Source organism: Athene noctua, chromosome 4, assembly GCF_965140245.1.
Source record: "Athene noctua chromosome 4, bAthNoc1.hap1.1, whole genome shotgun sequence".
Taxonomy (NCBI): Eukaryota; Metazoa; Chordata; class Aves; order Strigiformes; family Strigidae; genus Athene; species Athene noctua.
Window position 1 is genome coordinate 12,944,412 of NC_134040.1, and position 17,662 is coordinate 12,962,073.

The window sequence follows — 17,662 nt, forward strand, 5'->3', positions numbered from 1 at the left end:
TCTGCTCCTGAGAGAGCCAAAGAAGTCTGTCTGGTCAGCATGAGTGGAGGGAAGTCGAACAGCTGCAGTGAAGAGAAGCAGAATTTGACACATCAGTAGATTGGAAAATGCTAGCAGAGCATGAAGTGTGGAAGCTGGGACTTGTGCTGCCATTCCATCATTGGGGAAATGAGGAGGAAATGCACAGGTCTCCAGGAGATGCAGAAGATCCATCAGTAAGCATGATGGATATGTTTCAAACACACTACACCATTATTTTCAGGCTGTTTGAGGAATATGCCTACTGTACATTGTCCTTGCAGACCTTCTCAACAGTATTACTCATATTTCTTCAGATACTGTTTAGAAGTTTAGAAGTTTTCATACAACCTCCTTAACACTTCCCTGTTGGTTAGCTGCCGCTGCAGTTAGAGTCTGAGTTAAGATGAAGGAGTTCCCAATTTCCTCCCTTCTGTAACTCAGGAACATTGATACATGCATCTAAGATTGTTGTGTTGTTCAGTAAATAATTAGGTGAACGTAATCTCAACATACAGTATAATTACAATAGCTATAAGTAATCTAAATTAATCACAGAAAAACCTTATCTTGTGTATTCCAGTTGCGCAGAAACCTGACTCTGTTCTATAGACTTACCTGGACTCATTTCATCCCAGCATACTGGGCAAGCAATTAAATACTTATTAAGTACCATAAGATGCTTGTTACTAATTCTTTACCATTTCCTCTTTACAAATAGCTTATCTGTCTTTTCTTCTCCTTCCTTTTGCAGGATTCAGCACTGCTAATATAACCATCTCTTCCTTTCTGGTTTTATCTGTCACAGATTTCATGCAACCTGGAATAAGTAACTCTCTATTCACTCTTCATATGGATACCTTCTCCTTCTGACACTATCCCATATATTATAATCTGCATTCTTGTTATATTGAATTCTGCAAGCTCCATATTGCATCAGTAAATCTTTCAGGATGGTATTCCCATGGGAATGCATAGACTTAAAAAAATATGTGCATGATCCTCATAGCTGTTGATTAGAAGACAATTACAGCTCTAGCTAGGACACGAGAAAGTCTCTGCCATGCTAGAGAAAAGCCTAGGTCTCATTCAGGTCTAGAGACCTATAGAAAATATTTTTTGTTAATTTTTGTTTTCCCCCTAGTTGTTATGTCAAGTGGGGGGAGGAATTAAGAAGTACTTTCAGGTCAATGAGCCCATGGGCAGGCTGGACAAGGGAAACACATGACTTGCTTAGTGTCCAGCACAGCAAATCTACCACCCCCTACCCCACCCGATTTTTCTTTGGCATATGGCTCAGATTTAGATTTGGGCCTAAGTATAAGAATCTACATTTTAAAATAAAGAGTTTTGAAATGACAGCCTTGTCTAAATTTTGCAAAATTGACTTTATTTTCAGACATATCCAGATCTTAAAACCCCTCTGATGTGGAACATTATGCTTTCCTATTTAGAGCTCCTCTTGAACCAGCCCCCCGCTCAGCAGCAGGTGCTGAGGGTAGCTTCAGACCTGCTTTCTACTATATGCTCTTGATTGACTATTCCTATTTCTCCAAGCAATCACCCCTGCTCATCATAATAGGAAATAAAACCTTGCTGAAAATATGACGCTTGGATTCCTTCTCTTCCCAGAATTACCAGCAGGGAAATGGATGTCCCTCAAGTGCAGAATCATATGCACAATGGTCTCTTAACACTTGCTCACAGGTCTTTTCCATTATCACATAAATCTGTTTTATGTTGTACTCCCACCAACTAGTCTTTTTATTTCTGGCTTCACTACAGTAAACTTAATTTAACATTACAGCTTTTTGGTAGTTGTTGGTCTGCTTTTATGATTAATGAGTTTTAGACAGGAAATTCATAAAAACAGAACAAAAGAATCTATAATAAGCATGCAGTAAAGACAGGACTATTTTTCCTCAGAATAATTGTATGCCTGAGCACAAAAGAATGGGAAAGTTGCACATTAGGCTACGCAATCACAGTGAAAGGTCAGTTTCAAAAACTTCAATTGAAATCTCTACATTAAGCATCAAATAACTTATAGGATAGAATAATAACACAGAATGTCTGTTCAAGTGTGCACCCATTTAGCCCACACACCCTTTGCCTTGATGAGTAATCTACATATGGCAAATCTACACACTAGACAGGGCAGTCTACTGTTCACTCGTACAGTTAGACAGGTTTGTTCGTTTTGGGGTTTTTGTGTGATGTTTTTGTTTGTTTTTTTGTTGTTTTTTTTTAAACGAGGTGCAGCCTTTGACAGTCTACTACAGGTGCTGAACCATAAAACATTTATAGGTCAAAGGTAGCAGAACTAAAACAAAAAGGTTGAGAGGCAGCTTCAGTCTGCATGGTTCATTGTTTTGGTAGATGTACATGCAAAAAAAGTATTCAGACAACAATGTCTCTAATCAACAAGAGCTGGGGACTCTTTCCAACTCCATATGTAGAAGACCAGCATGAAGAAATGCACAGAAAGTGTCTGTAAAATTTTTATGGAAACCAAACCAAATCTTTATCCATCACACTGTATAGAAAAATGCATTCATAGTCGACCATTTGAGAGAGAGGCCATACTTAAAACAGTAACACTGCTATGCATTTGACTTATTGGAGGAGTTACAAGGAGCTGGAATATGAAAATCACATAAGACCTACACATTTTTGATACAGCCCTGTTTACAATTCAAAGTGTGAAAAAGCCCTGATTTCTCAAACAGAGCAGGAATCAATCAGACAGGGAAAACTGTAGCTCCTAGCCTCCATTTAGCCAGTAAATAGCTCAAATACTTTTGTAATAGGCAGATTCCTAGTGATTGTTCCATATATGGTTTCAATTTTCAACTGTTCCACACTCTGTTTGTCAAAGCTTTATCATACTTTTTCCACACAGACATACTCACAGCCCATCAAATAGCATCCATCACACCTTCCCCCTCTATGGCTTGGTTTCACTGGTGCTACATGAACCTCTGGTGACTCCTAGCTAACAGCTCAGTGAAAACTCTGACTGTTTTAACCTGTTGAGTTCCACTTGCATTTAATAGCTTCCTGGCTGTCAACTAGGAAACTGCTCATCAGCTGTGTCTGAATAAAATCTGGGATTTCTGCATAGGACTGACTCCCACAGCAATCCACTTACTAGCAAACTGTGGGTGGAAAAAAAATTCAATTACTGGGCATACTTCTGGAAGCATTTGGAAAATCTGAAGATGAGATGAACAGTCCTGGACAGAAGTCTTAAGCAAAATGATGCAGTCAGGTTACATCAGTGCTTTGGTGGTGCATCACTAGAATAAAACTGAATGGTGTCACTGCTTATAAGGAAAGAACGCATCGTGGTAGAGAGATGATGCATCACAACATACAGACTCATATTCTGCAGCTTCACAGTGAAACCTTCCTGAAGTAACTACTCAGGTTATTGAAAGGAATATTCCATAGCTGACAACTTCTACTAATAAAAGTGTAAGGTAATTCTGCTCTCTATGTTTGCAGACGTTCGGGTATGGTCTCTAAGGAAACTGATACCTGAATAGAATTATTCCTTACAAGTAAATATAGTCATACTGCATTTTGACAACTTCCACTAACAATTGTTTTGCTCTGAAAGACAAATGTCAAAATTGCAGTAGGACTGCATTTACCTGTAAGTGCTTACAAACATTGCTCAAGCCAGTTGCATCTCGGGAAGTGCTTTTACAGCTGCAGCAAATATCCTTTTGCAATCATGTATAAACTATACTATTTTAAAGTATCAGGAGTTAAAGAGTTGTACAGGATAGCCTATATCCTTATTACTATCTTAAGTGTTCTGTATGGTTTGTCAAGCAAAAGTACACATTTGTCATCTCGCCTTTTAGTTTGGAAAAACATGCAGCTATTGGTTATTGTGACAGCTGGGAAATATAAGTGGTCAACCCATTTGACTAATAAGTGTATGCACAATCAACATTTATTTTCTCTTAATATGAAAAGCCTGAGTATACATTGCTTAGCTGCCTCTTTCCCAGAAGCATATAAACAGAAGGATGGATGCATCAGTTGCTTGAGCACCAATGAAAATTAAAATATGCACCGAATGTGGGAAAAAATCAGTGTGTTCATTCAACTCCTCTCCAGCAACATTATACAAACAGAATTAAAGCAAATATGTAAATTCTACATCCAATGGCATATATGGTCTATAAAAATGTTAAACATTTTGTTGATAATTTAGCTTAGAGAACCTGATGTCTGCTATCTTCTGTAGAAATAATTTACTTTGTTCAGCTGACTTCAGATTGACACTATGGAAAGCATATCTCATACTCCATGAATCATGGGCATCACTTTCAAATCACAATTATATTGCTGTTTTGGAAAACAAAGGATACAAATAATTTTTTCTCACATGGGACATTATGGGATGCCTGAACTATTTGACACTATTGGTATAGTGCAATTACTGAAAAGGGGATAATTAGTAAATTCTGGTTTAAAGTGCAGGAGCATCCCTTATCAATGCACAGCAGTTCAAGGCCTGCATAGAATAAGGCTATTTTATGTCACAGATCAATGACAATGTGCTTCAAATGGAGAAGTTAGCATCACAGAGCTCACACAGGAGAACTCACCTTCATTACTCTTCTTTCCAAAACCAAATCAGAATAACAGTTTCAGTGTCTTTGGTTGCAGGTTCGTACTAGACTAAAAACAGCCAGAATGCAAACCAAGTATTAATGCATTCTTAGGAAGCATGAACTCTTAATAACAGCATGGACTCTTAATGACAGCATTATCTCATTTATTGTTTCATAGCCTTTAGGGTGAGCTTACATGGTCTTTTGCAGGTAGGTGCAAATGTCTTCTACTGTGCTGCTGGCTGACTGCAATTCAGCCCTGAATCACTAACGATACAGCCACGGTTCACGTCTCCATCTCACGATTTCATCAGAATGATTCATTCAGAGCGATACACAAAACCCTCTAAAGCTCTACCCTCAGATGTTTGTCATCATTTCTTGTTAAAACTGGGTTTTGCAGCTTGAATCCTGTGGTAACCGCAGCAACACAGTTTCCACATCAGAATTCTGCTGTGTTCAGCCAGAAAAAGACCCAGACTGAGGGAGTTTACCTCCATCATCAAGAAGACTGTGTAGACACGACCTTGATACAACTCCTTCCCAATTCATCTCTTAGACCTATGAACAGTACTTACCACAACTTTTTCATAGAAGGGTAAGAGAGAAAGGGAATGTGTCACTTCGTTGCATGGATTTAGTGGGTTTTATAAACAATTTCCATTCTTCCACCAGCTACTTCAAAGTCCCCAGAATTCCTATATTTTATGTTGTAATTTTGTTCTTTTTTTTTTTTAATACGATTTCTTTTCCATGTAGCACTATCTGAAAAGGATGCTGGTGTACTGTCTGCATCTGCTAATGCACTTCTTCATGAACAACATTATAATTCTATTGAATTTTAACTTCTTAAACAATGGGATAGAGAAGAAATAGCACTACTTTTTTTTTTTTTTCAATGCATCTTAAGAAAATGCAAACTAAAGTAATTCACAAGGAGTGAAAATATCCAGTACAGTTTCACATTTGCTGTATAAAGCTCATTTATAAGTCCATTGGTCTGTATGGTATAACTGCAGCTCACAGAGTGGAGGCATACTGACTGAAGCTCTTAAGTCACTCCAGGAGCTGGTATACTGGCAGAGATAAACTGAAGAAATAATGTCAGTCCAAGAACTAGACTGAAGCTTTCCAGCAAATATTTCATCTAATTGCATTGCAAAACAAAACAAAATCTTCCATCTTGTGCTGGTTTTGGCTGGGGTATAGTTAATTTTCTTCATAGTAGCTAGAATGGAGCTATGGTTTGGATTTGTGCTGGAAACAGTGTTGATAACACAGGGATGATTCAGTCACTGCTGAGCAGTGCTGACACAGTGTCAAGGCCTTTTCTGCTCCTCACCCCACCCCACCAGCAAGTAGCCTGGGGGTGAACAAGAAGTTGGGAGGAGACACAGCCAAGACAGGTGACCCCAACTGACCAAAGGGATATTCACAGTATCACAGAATCAACTAGGTTGGAAAGGACCTTGAAGATCATCCAGTCCAACCGTTAACCCAACGTTGACAGTTCCCAACTACACCAGTTCCCTCAGCGCTATGTCAACTCTATTCTCAAACCCCTCCAGGGATGGGGACTCCACCACCTCCCTGGTCAGCCCATTCCAACGCCCAACAACCCCTTCTGGAAAGAAATGCTTCCTAATATCCAGTCTAAACCTTCCCTGGTGCAACTTGAGGCCATTAGCTCTTGTTCTATCGCTTATTAGTTGGTTAAAGAGACTCATCCCCAGCTCTCTGCAACCTCCTTTCAGGGAGCTGTAGAGGGCGATGAGGTCTCCCCTCCATACCATATGATGTCATGCTCAGCAATAAAACTAGGGGTGAGTTTGGCAGGTGAGCTGTGGTTCAGGGACTGGCTGGGCATCAGTCAGTTGGTGGTGAGCAATTGTTTCCATTTGAATCACTTGTCCTTCTTGGGGTTTATTTATTTTCCTTTCCATTATAATTTTAAAAAATTATTATAACTACTACTACTATTTTATTTTACTTCAATTATTAAACTGGTCTTATCTCAACCCACATGATTTCTCACTTTTACCCTTCCAGAGCTCTTCCTTCCACGCCACTGTGGGGGGAGGGAGCTGGTGACTGTGTGGTACTTATTTGCTGCCTGGGGTTAAACCACAACTCATCTCTTTGTATGTCTGTAGGAAGCTGCAGTGAGACTCTGTTCAGACCCACAATAGTCAGAAGTAATTTATAGGAACCTCCACAAGATCATTCAGCCTTATTCTTGTAAGTAATTTTATGGTTTTATCAAGATGAAATGCCTGGAGGTACCCACATTTCTCTTTTGACTATAGAGGGAGAGGGCATGACTAGACACCTAAATTCCACAGAGCTAAAATCAGGTGAAGTTAATTCTCTGATGACATTGAGGTGGAAATGATGAGCATTAAATTTGCAGTATCAGTTCTTCCACAGATGAGGTCTACAATGGGTAAATGAAATGAATGCACAGAACAATGGTTAATATGCAAAGTATTCAAAAAATCCTCATCAATGTCTTTTGTCTTTTCTTTCATGCATATTCCCAGTCCCTAAATGCTAAGTGGTAGCACGGGATTACTTATGCTTTAAATTTAAAGTGCATGCTTGGTTCTAGTACACATGGTCAGCACTCCAGTTTCCATTTTCAGCACATTTCAAAAGATGAGAACGCGTTGAAGAAAATTCACACCATAATGATCTGAAGTCTGGTAACATCAGGAATGAGTGAAACCCCAAGACTTCTGCTCAGCTTAGAAAAGAGAGTCAGAGCTCTAAAAGTTCTATTCTGTCCCAGTGTAATTGTGTTGAAATGGACAGACAGGGAGACATGTTCTTCCATCTTTCTAAACAGTCTTTGTGAAATAAGCTGGTAGTCTTAGTTAGTATCCTAATCAAATGTCCATCACCAGAAAAGTTCCCATTACAAATGACAGAGTTCTTATGACATGGAGAATTCCCTCTTACCTGCCATGTCTGACTGCAACACCTCCAAGACCAGTCTGAAGCTGTTGGCTACAGCATTTAACCCCAATTATTTCACCATTTTTGCACCATATATGCCTGTAAGTACGTACATTTGTACATATAAATGTATCTCTTGCTGGCATCATTTACGGGCCCTTGAAATCCTTTCTGTTCTGCTCGTTTTGTTGTTTATATACTATTGAACATCTTCACAGAAGCAAATCTGAGCATAAAAATTGTGGGTTTTAATGTCTCAGAGGGACTTTCTGCAACAGATGCATTCCAATATGATATTCATTTACTAAGGCAGGGTTTGTGTCTCTAAGAATTTCAACTTGTCTTGAGCAGAATATAGATTTTTCTAAGATAGGGTTAACATGAGATTTTTTTGTGAACACTGGTGTATCCTTCAGGCTCGATATTCAGCAGTGATCTCACTAGTGTTTATTTTGCCAGACAACTGGTACAACCACATTGTCACTGACTACCTTGTGCTTGTGCAGGCTTTTAGATTGTAGCTCGATGAGCTGGGAAAAATCCTCCACAGAGCTCTCATGCATCTCATACTTTCAGCATTTATTCCAGAAACTGAGATGGGTAAAGATTTTTGGTTTTATTCTTTTGGTTGTGAAATCACCAGTAGATTTTATCTCTGAGACACACAAGCTGCAGAAACATTGTGCTTGGTGGTAGTTCCACTTCAAGAAAAAAAAAATAATTTCTGTCGTTTCAGTAGATTAGGAATATATTACCAAGATCAGGCATAGCATGGCTTGGGCACAAAAACTCCAGGGACAATTGCAAGAGAAATAAAATATGTACTTAATCATCCAGGCAGCCTTGCCGAGTTCCACTGATTTTTGATTAAGCAGAACAGACAGATAAACACAACTAACATTGTCCCTCCAATCAGTGGCCTCTGCATGAAATCAATGCTTCTGTATAATACTGGAGTTAAAAGGCCCTTATCAAAAGAAAATTCTTATTTCATGAAAGACCTACTGTGCTTGCGTTATTCACAATGTATTTCACAATTCTTGACGTTTAAATCCCAGGCATTTTGCAGACATAGAAGGGTTGTTATTGTGGTTGGTTTTTTTTTTTTGGTGTTTTTTTTTTTCCTCATAATCACTCTTCCTGTTGCTTCTAATATAACATCCATTGTAAATACACTCAATGGGTCAATTTCACACTCATAAAGTCCACTGAATCTTCCTAGGCTCCATGAAAAGCTTTTTGGTTCAGTAATGATACAGGAACATTTTTTAAAAAATAGTTTGAAGGAGAGGTTTTTTTATTTTTTAATTAAGGTTTTACACAGGATAAACATCACTCTCAATGACAGCCTACCAAATCCCTATGCTATAGTTTAAGAAATGTGCAAAGAACTTTGAAACTGTGCATAAAGGATGAAGAGGCTGAATGTTAGTCCCAGAATTTGTGTGAATGTGTGAAAAGCAACAGGAATTCATTTTTTATTTATATGGAAAACTCCATGGAAGATCAATTGCCAGGAGTTAATGGCCTCAAAAGTTTTCAGAGTCTATCAAGGCATTTTTTCCTTTCTATATTATTCAGGATGAATAAATATCCCACTTCCTTATGTCACAAATGCACCAAAGGTGACCTGCAACTTTGTGAAAACCACTTCCCTATATTTTGAAAACCTGTAAAATACACTTCACACAGTTGCAGAATCTCAGCTGCACTATAAAAAGTCATTTTTTTGCCACATACCTTTTTTTTGTTGGTGGGACAAATGTAGAAATTGTCAATAACAGTGGCAATCCCAGGCTGTAGATTCAACTTTGTGTATAACGTCCCAAAATCTGAGGACCTGAAAGAAATCAAACATCTGTAAGTGCTCTCTTCTAAAGGCTTCAGCATTGAAACTCTGAAAAAAAAAAAAAAAAAAAAAAAAAAGCCCACTTTGTAGCACTAGCTATCCATTTTCAATGTTTCTCTGCTATCCTTTTGTTCTTTTCAGTGCTCATTAGCTACCGAAAGAAACCTGCCACTGTTAAGAATATTTTTCTAGGTTTGAGAAAACATGGCTAGTTCTGTCTGTATTTTGCACTTCTGTGCGGTGTTGGTTTTCATCCTGACACTGCACCGTGCAGTGACTGAAGCCCAACACGTATACCTTTCCATCACCACCCACGACGTGGGAAAAAAGAGCTAAGCAGAGCAAAGGCTCGTCAGCAAGTACTAACAGCACCTCCTCAGCTATGCAGAAAAAGAAGATCTGACTTCACAGCCTGATGTTGCATAAGAGAATAATTTGGCCTGAGATCTGGAAGACTTGCAATGGACCTCTACCCGACTTTGAACTTCATAAGGGTATCCATCCACTTCTCCAGCTCATTTTTCAGAGGATCACTAATGAATGAAGTCAGTACTTGGACATCAGTATGTCATACACACAAATCTCTGAATATTTCAAATGTGGGCACTCTGCAGGAATTGTTTCATATTCCTGAAAAACCCACAGTGAAAATGGCATCTGTGCCACACACCTGTATTGGCAATGTCTAGTATAAAAAGAATGCACAAGTCAAATGTTAGTACAGGAAAACATTAGTCAGTGAAACTCAAAGCAAGTTACTTCCAAAATTAAAACATGTTGGATGAAGCCTCGTTTGTTCTATATAGGATCAAATTGCACCATATGGTCTCTCCTTATTTACAGTTTTTCCGTTTGCATTTGGAAGGTGACTAAGACACATCTAAGGCACCTGTCCTTCTTCACCAAGAAGCCCTCCCTAGGACAGATGGTTGGTGGGAGGACTTCCACTCTGTACTCCCTTTTTTTTTCACTCAAATAACAATCTCCTTTAACAAAGCGGGCTGAAGATGTGCTGCCCGGTATATCTGCATTATTCAAATTGGGAACATGCAACAGTTCTCATGTCCAGGAGAACCAGGATGATCCTCTATCCCTCCAAGTGTGACAATGAGGACTGCCTGTGCAGTGATTTCTGCCCTATAGCCCTATTCTGCCATGTTCATTGCTTTCCACTGGGCTCTGTTGTCTCATATGCCTCACCCAGGGGAGTCACTGCTGACATTCATAAGAACGCTACTGAGTACAGCAAGAGAGAAAAGTGAGAACCCAAATCCCTGGCTGAGTGTTTACACCTTGGCAGGTAGCCTACAGTCTAAGGTCTCCTCCAAGCCACATGGTCCCCAAGGGACTGGTGCCTGCAGGAGGCTGCCATGAGCACTGTGTGCCCACCCTCCGCACACCTGTGTTCCAGTGACACTGAGGATGTTACTTAAGTGAGAGGGCATGTGGTACAAAGCCAGAGGAGGCAACTTTGCTTTCACACATCCAGCTTTCCACATGACATGGGAACTTTCAGTTGGCATTGTGGAGCAGCTTTATATGTCTTTGGCATCACTAAGCATATTGGGCACAGAATGATATGCCTGGATCAGGTCCTAAGGGACACTAAGTAAAGAAAAGTTCATATTTACCTTGCTTTTCTTCCCTCTCTACCACTCAAAAAATGACGTGGCATAAGCCTATGACACACAGACCACATTCACAGCCTAAAGCTGAGAGTTTATCTATTTTACAGTGACATCTGAATGGATTAGATCTGTTATTTTTCCCTCATAATATTGCTTTGCCTGCAGATATACAGCAATGCATTACAAAAGCTAATGGAATCATAGCAATTTAGTTTTGACAAATAATTTTGTAGAAATCAAATACATACAATTGCACTGCACTAGGTATTCAGCTCTGAGCTAATTAAAATTCTAAGGGGAATAGGATGGACAATGCTAAACCTAATTTTCCAGAGGTGTTTGACAGAAAAGAAATTAAAGCAAAGACTAAAATACTGGCTTCAGCCAGATGTACTGAAATCATGCAGAACATGTATGATGGAAACAGAACCTAGTCCATTCTCTTTGAGGCAAGAATATCAGGTCAGTGGCTTGCCCAGTAATAACATCCTGAAATAATTCCCTGAACCTTAAAGATGATCCAATTTACTGTGAAGAGGCAGTTCCAGGATTAATACAATGGGACCACTGGAGAGTGACACTGCGGGAGGGATGGTGACAGCAACTGTATCAAGGTATGAAAAGAGTACAGGCAGGAAGCCCAAAGAGGATAAGCCATTTCAAAGATAAAAAGTTCCAGGCTAAAACTTCCTCTTTTAAATCTCATGACTTATAAAAAGTACTACAAGAAAAGAATAAAGTTGTAACAAAAAGAGTACACTAAGGGAACTAAGGTATTTTCAGACCTTTAGGTAGAAAAACCATATAGTCAAAAAATCTTTTCTTTTCCGCTACAAATCATCTATCTCAGGGGAAAAAAAAAAAAAAAATCCATCCAATTCCAAGCTGAGACAATAGGCTAATGCATATCCATAAAGGTACACCATGTTTAAACAGGAAGACCTGAATTGGCAGGAGATCTGTGGATTTATGGAGAAATTCATTCAGACTCCCAACCTTGAGGAAGTCCAGGAATGTCATCTACTCTTTGAGATACTTACATACAAGAGGAGATAGTTCAAGGACATCATTCAAGGGAGGCACTGTTCAAAATAATTGGTTTTCCAAATCTGCTATAATTCCAAGAAAACAGGACACCACAACTTTTTTACATGAGAGATAAATTCCAAGTTCCTGACTCTGCATATATAAAGAATTAACATTTTGTAGCACACAGCTAGAAGATAATTCCCTGTAATTGCACTACGGGGCTACAGAGCGGGTTGAGGAGGATGAATTCTGGGATCTCAGTGCATGCCTATTTCAAGAATATATTAAATAGAAGCACAAAATGTATTTTGTACCAAACTCAGGAGAGGAAAAGCCCTTTATGCTCTTCCAGTCACAAAGAAATTTTTTTGTGTGTGCGTGTTAAAAACAAAACTTGGCCTGTGTCAAAAGTGTTAAGGAGAAGAAAAAAAAAGCAAAAGAAAACCACAAATTAAATTTCTGTGTTTATCGTGATAAATACATTATCTTTCCTCCCTAAAAATTCATTAAAAGATATTTCAAGGTGTAATGGAAAGAGGATACACATGTACCTGTTAAGAAGAGTAAAACATCCTTCTGTAGTATGGTTTATTTGCAGTGCTAGCGCAACAGGAGAACTCCATAAAACAGAGCAAGAAGGGTAAAGTCTGATTTCTTAAAGATGGGCCTGACCTGCAGTTCTGAGTGATCTGGATGTAGTTAGTGAGCATTTGGAATACAGCAAGCCATCCACAGGCTGCTTCCTGCTGCTGCTTATCCACCTGTGCACTACAGACTACAGATGGTATGGATGTTTCTTAGCAGAGCAAAAATCAGTGGAGAACTTGGAGGAAACTTATCTTCCGGTATTCAGGTGATGGGGCATTCAAGAGCAGTAGGACCACCGGATGCTGGAATGACATGATTACTCATGTACTGATACAGACATCACACAACCTGTGTCTGACAGGGCTTGCAGCTGCGTAATAACTTATTTGAAAGTGTGTACATCTGCTGAAATATGTGCCATTCTTTTTTTTTTTTTTTTCACTAAAGAAAAATCACTTGTCACCGTAACAATGGTATGTTCAAATAACATGTAAACATACATGTAAATCATACAATGATATTACAGCACAGATAGAATTATGTCTTTTTAGCTTGTTTTAATTCTGTGAGCTGAAATAATAGTTGGGAAAACTCTGAAGTGGTACAGAAATGTACCATGATAAAACAAAACTTCCAAAGCCCGTAAACTCTGAGGAAATTTGGTTCTTGTCATTAAAAAATGTATTTTTTTTGTAGTTGAGCTAAAATAAATCTATGCCTAACATAATTTGGAACTGTACCTAAAAGTGCTGAGTTTGGACATCTTCCAACAGAAATATTGAAAAATAAGGTAGAAAATGAACAGATACCCAAAGAAAAACGAATCAAATGTCTGCCTGTCTAAACTTCACTATCATTATACAGATGATGACTCACACCTATGATTCAGTATTGCTCATTGTTTTTCCACACTATATTTACAAGTATATATTAATATATATAAGAAATATTAAAATATATATAGTAAGAGGTTAATGAAAAATTTTAATGAGATGAAAATTGCATTCCCAAGTCAAATTTAATACTCAAAGAAAATGTCAACTGCAAATGCTTCCTTCCCTGTTTTCTCTTATTTTTAATGAAGAGAGGTACTGGAAAGAGAATGGTTGGAACATATAACACACGTTCATCGGATTTCCTCCACCTTTTCTTCTTTTCTTCTTCAAGATTAATTCAAGCTTTATGCTAGCCAAATGAGCCATACTGTACAAGCCCTATTAACTGAAAATCTTAGAAGGCAATAATGAAGAGATTTCACATGACATGGATTACTTAACTAGCAAAACAAAAAGAAAGCCTTTGAAAAACAACATGCAAAACATCTACTGTCTAAGATTACTAATAAATTGTTGAAAAACCAAAGATTCAATTGAGATGCATGTTACAGAATCAAGGAAGAGTGGATCTGTGCATAACACTCACTGGACTTCTTCCCACTGAATTTTCTCCAAACAGCATTGCAAACGTCATCTCACCTTCCCCTCCTTCTGGTCAGAAGAACAATTCAGTATTTACACTATGAACATTGAAGTGCAAGAGAAATTAATTTAGGTTCTTGCTCTATCACAGACGTATGCCTAACACCAGAAAAAAAAAGAGAAAACACTATTTCCTATACCTCAAATGTCTGTAAGGAAAACAGGTATTTATAGGACAGTAGAGTAATGAAGAACTGGCTGATGGAGTATCTAAAACAGATAGATCAGGAGTTCCAACAAATGCCAGGACAAACCTACTGAAAGGGAAACAAACAGAGGAATATGATTAAAGAAGTGGTACGCTAATGTATCTTTTTTACTGAAACAGCACAGATTTCAAGGGCTCTTACACATACAATGTGGAAATAGCCTCATAAAATCCTTTTAAACAGAAATAAAAAACCTCCAAAACCCCAAAGCCTTTCTTCAGAGTAGAAACACATTGTAACGCTGGGTTCCAATACCTGACTCATGTATTGAGGAATTCGTGAAGATGAAAGTTTCTTCAAAGGCTGTAGAAGAGCATGACTCCTAGCAATTCAATTAACTGATTACTCATCAGCTATCAGCTCTGCTGGAGTACTTTCTGAAAATACCTCTCTTTCTGCTTTCCAGAAAAGTTGAGCCTTTTTGAAGTTACATATTTTTCCTCTCAAAACCAGAAAATGTTTCTTCCTTAATCCAGTTTTACACTAAAGAATCAATGGTGTAGTCAAGAGCCAACATAAAAAGTTTAGCAACTTCACATTTAGGCAATATAGTGTTTATCTTTTTTTCCAAAAGCACTACAAAGATGAACGTATCCTGGTTTTACTTACCAATCTATTACTGATAACATATATTGATCACATACGTTGATGACATAGATATTTTTATGAACTGTGGATTATCATGACAGCCTTTTTAGCTGAAGTGACCTGCTCTGTAATGCTCTGATGAGTACAGAACATGTTGCAACTCTGCATTTATACAGTTATAGACATTCCTTCCCTGGAATAAATGAGATAATAAATAGACATTTTTACAGGTATTATGCGCACATGAAGAGCCCTACAGTCTTAGTCACTCTATGGGAGCACAATAAAGGACAGACAACCATTTGTAGTGGCTTTTTAGTGACCCGTAAATATATATTTGCTTGAAAAATACTGACCTAAAGAATCCACAGAAAAAAACCCAAATAAAACCAAAACACTGAACAGCTGCATTCATATTGAGTGAGAACTCAATGAGGATCAAAACGTCACAAATTCTAGAACTGGACTTTTATTCAATGCATTGAATGCAGTCAATTCAACTGGCTGCACTGAAAAGGAAAACCAGTCCTCTGTAGCCCTTAATAAAAGCAAGGATTACCTTGCTAGGTGAATTCAAGGAGTCAGATCCCTCCTCAGGAACTCAGATTCCTCCTTAGGAACTATGGTTACTAACTTCACAGTGAGAAATAGGACATGGCCTTATTTTGCAATGTACTTAAAAATCACAGAAGACAAATGCTAAACAATGCTACATGTTGAGTTGTCCCCTGAGGGTTTGACAGCAAATTCACCTGATGCTACAGGGTACCCGGACTGATTGTACCCCATGCCAGGCTACAACTTTCTATCCTGATGTTTCAATTACCTTTGCAACAAGTGTTTCAAAGCCCATGTTTTCCAGGAAATACCCTGTCTCAGAGCTGTCTGGACACAAAATTTCTCATGGTACAGGGAGTATTCATGTTTTCTTATGAGGGAACATGGAAGGTGATAAACAAAGTTCTGTGTACAGATGGTGGTGTTACTGGCCACAGAACTTCAAGCTATATAATATGTACTTAGGTACTGTATCCCTTACTGGAATATTCTGTCATGCATTTATCATGTACTGGTTTTGGTTAATTATCTGATCTGTACGATATACGTACACACACACACACTTAAACCCCTAGAGTTAGCAGCACTGTGTCTTTAGTATATACTACATATCTTTCAGTGCTGTATTTAAACATTCCTGCTCTGCATAGTCTCACTGTACACAACCACAGCTATCTATTGCAGACCTTCATTAGTACTTCAGTATACTACAAACATCCTGCTCATTAGCCTATAATCGTGCTGCTTATCAATTACATTTTCAAGCTCCTCATTATGTTGCTTCACAGCTCCAATAATTAGCCTTTATATATTACAGGCCTGCAAAACATCACATTAGCTTCTATTACCTGCAGCCATCACCTTTTCTCCCAGAAAGTGTTATTTTAGGTAAGACACCTACACTGAAACTCTTGCCTTGGTGTATTAATTCCATCACCAACACACAGCACTCGCTGACGGCACGTCTTGGAAGGTACAGCCTGTAGCCACAGTTGCAGTACACAGATATTTGTGATGAATCTGTTCAACCATGAAACAAGCAGTGTCACAGTGACAAAGCAGACAAGAAACTGCCAGGAAGACAGGGTTATGTCTTACTTCTGTAAAAAGTAAAAGCGCTGTGTTATTTCTTCCTTCTTAGCTCTGCAACCTAGGCAGGGCTGGGGCAGGCAGCAAAGCACGCAGCCCTCGAAGTGCAGCTGCTGGACACAGCCGGGCCTGGGGGCACCTTAAAACCCCCCCACCATTGTTCTACCCCAGCCATTGCTCCTGGTAAAAACAAAACGACTGAAATGATCCATGATCAAATTAATGGTTTTAAAGACTTGCTTTTAACCTGGATCATTTCAGTAATCCTGTTTAGAACTCAGTCCCACAAAGTTGTAGTAACCTAAATAAGGGAATAGAAAATGGGAATGAAATTGTGGGAAACAGGGAAATATCAATTTTTTACCACAATTTCTTCACTGAATTCAACATATCATGTAACTAACTATTAGTGTGCAAGCATTTATCCTAAGAAAAGTCTTGTGTAGATTTAGTTTCAGCAGCTGCAAATCCAGCATTGCATTAGTAGATGTCAGCAAGGAATAGCATATATCATGAGGCATTGGAGGGGTTTGCTACTGAGAGACAGCACTGGCATATTAGAAACATAAATAAAATACCACAACTGATATCTCATGCAGTGCTACAAAAATGATTAATATTTATTTGGGGGGTTTTGTCAATAAAAATGCTAGCTGGATTAGAGTACAAGAAGAATTTTACTGTTAGGTGTATATTTTTTAATAAAAGCCTTTTCTTCACAAGCTAAATTTATTATTTCTGAAAGTACTTTGTTGGAAAAAAACCCCAGTGGCTTCACTTAACTATTTAATTACTACCTACCAAAGAAATGAATACTTTACTTCCTAGACAGTGTGAACTTCCTTCCACCAATTTGAATAAACAACAACCTTTGAAAAAAACTGTTGAAAATTTAGGTAAAAGAAAAAGGAAACAAAAGCCTTTGGTATTAAAATTCAATTTTCCAAAATTGTATGTACTAACTGTATTGCCAGAAGTGGAAACATCCTTATATCACTTCCAGTACAATTCCTTTTTTATGAGTGCTGTGATTGGAAATGAG

The 17,662-nt window shown here is 38.3% G+C and overlaps 1 protein-coding gene across 5 annotated transcripts in view; it reads right to left on the reverse strand.

Annotated features, from left to right (window-relative positions):
• SORCS2 (sortilin related VPS10 domain containing receptor 2) overlaps positions 1-17,662 on the reverse strand; it is a 571,991-nt gene that overhangs the window by 233,600 nt on the left and 320,729 nt on the right. For all 5 annotated transcript variants that reach the window (XM_074904464.1, XM_074904468.1, XM_074904467.1 and 2 more), the window contains exon 3: positions 9,345-9,444. In XM_074904464.1, the coding sequence (XP_074760565.1) occupies positions 9,345-9,444 (100 nt within the window). The remainder of the gene's footprint in view (positions 1-9,344; positions 9,445-17,662) is intronic.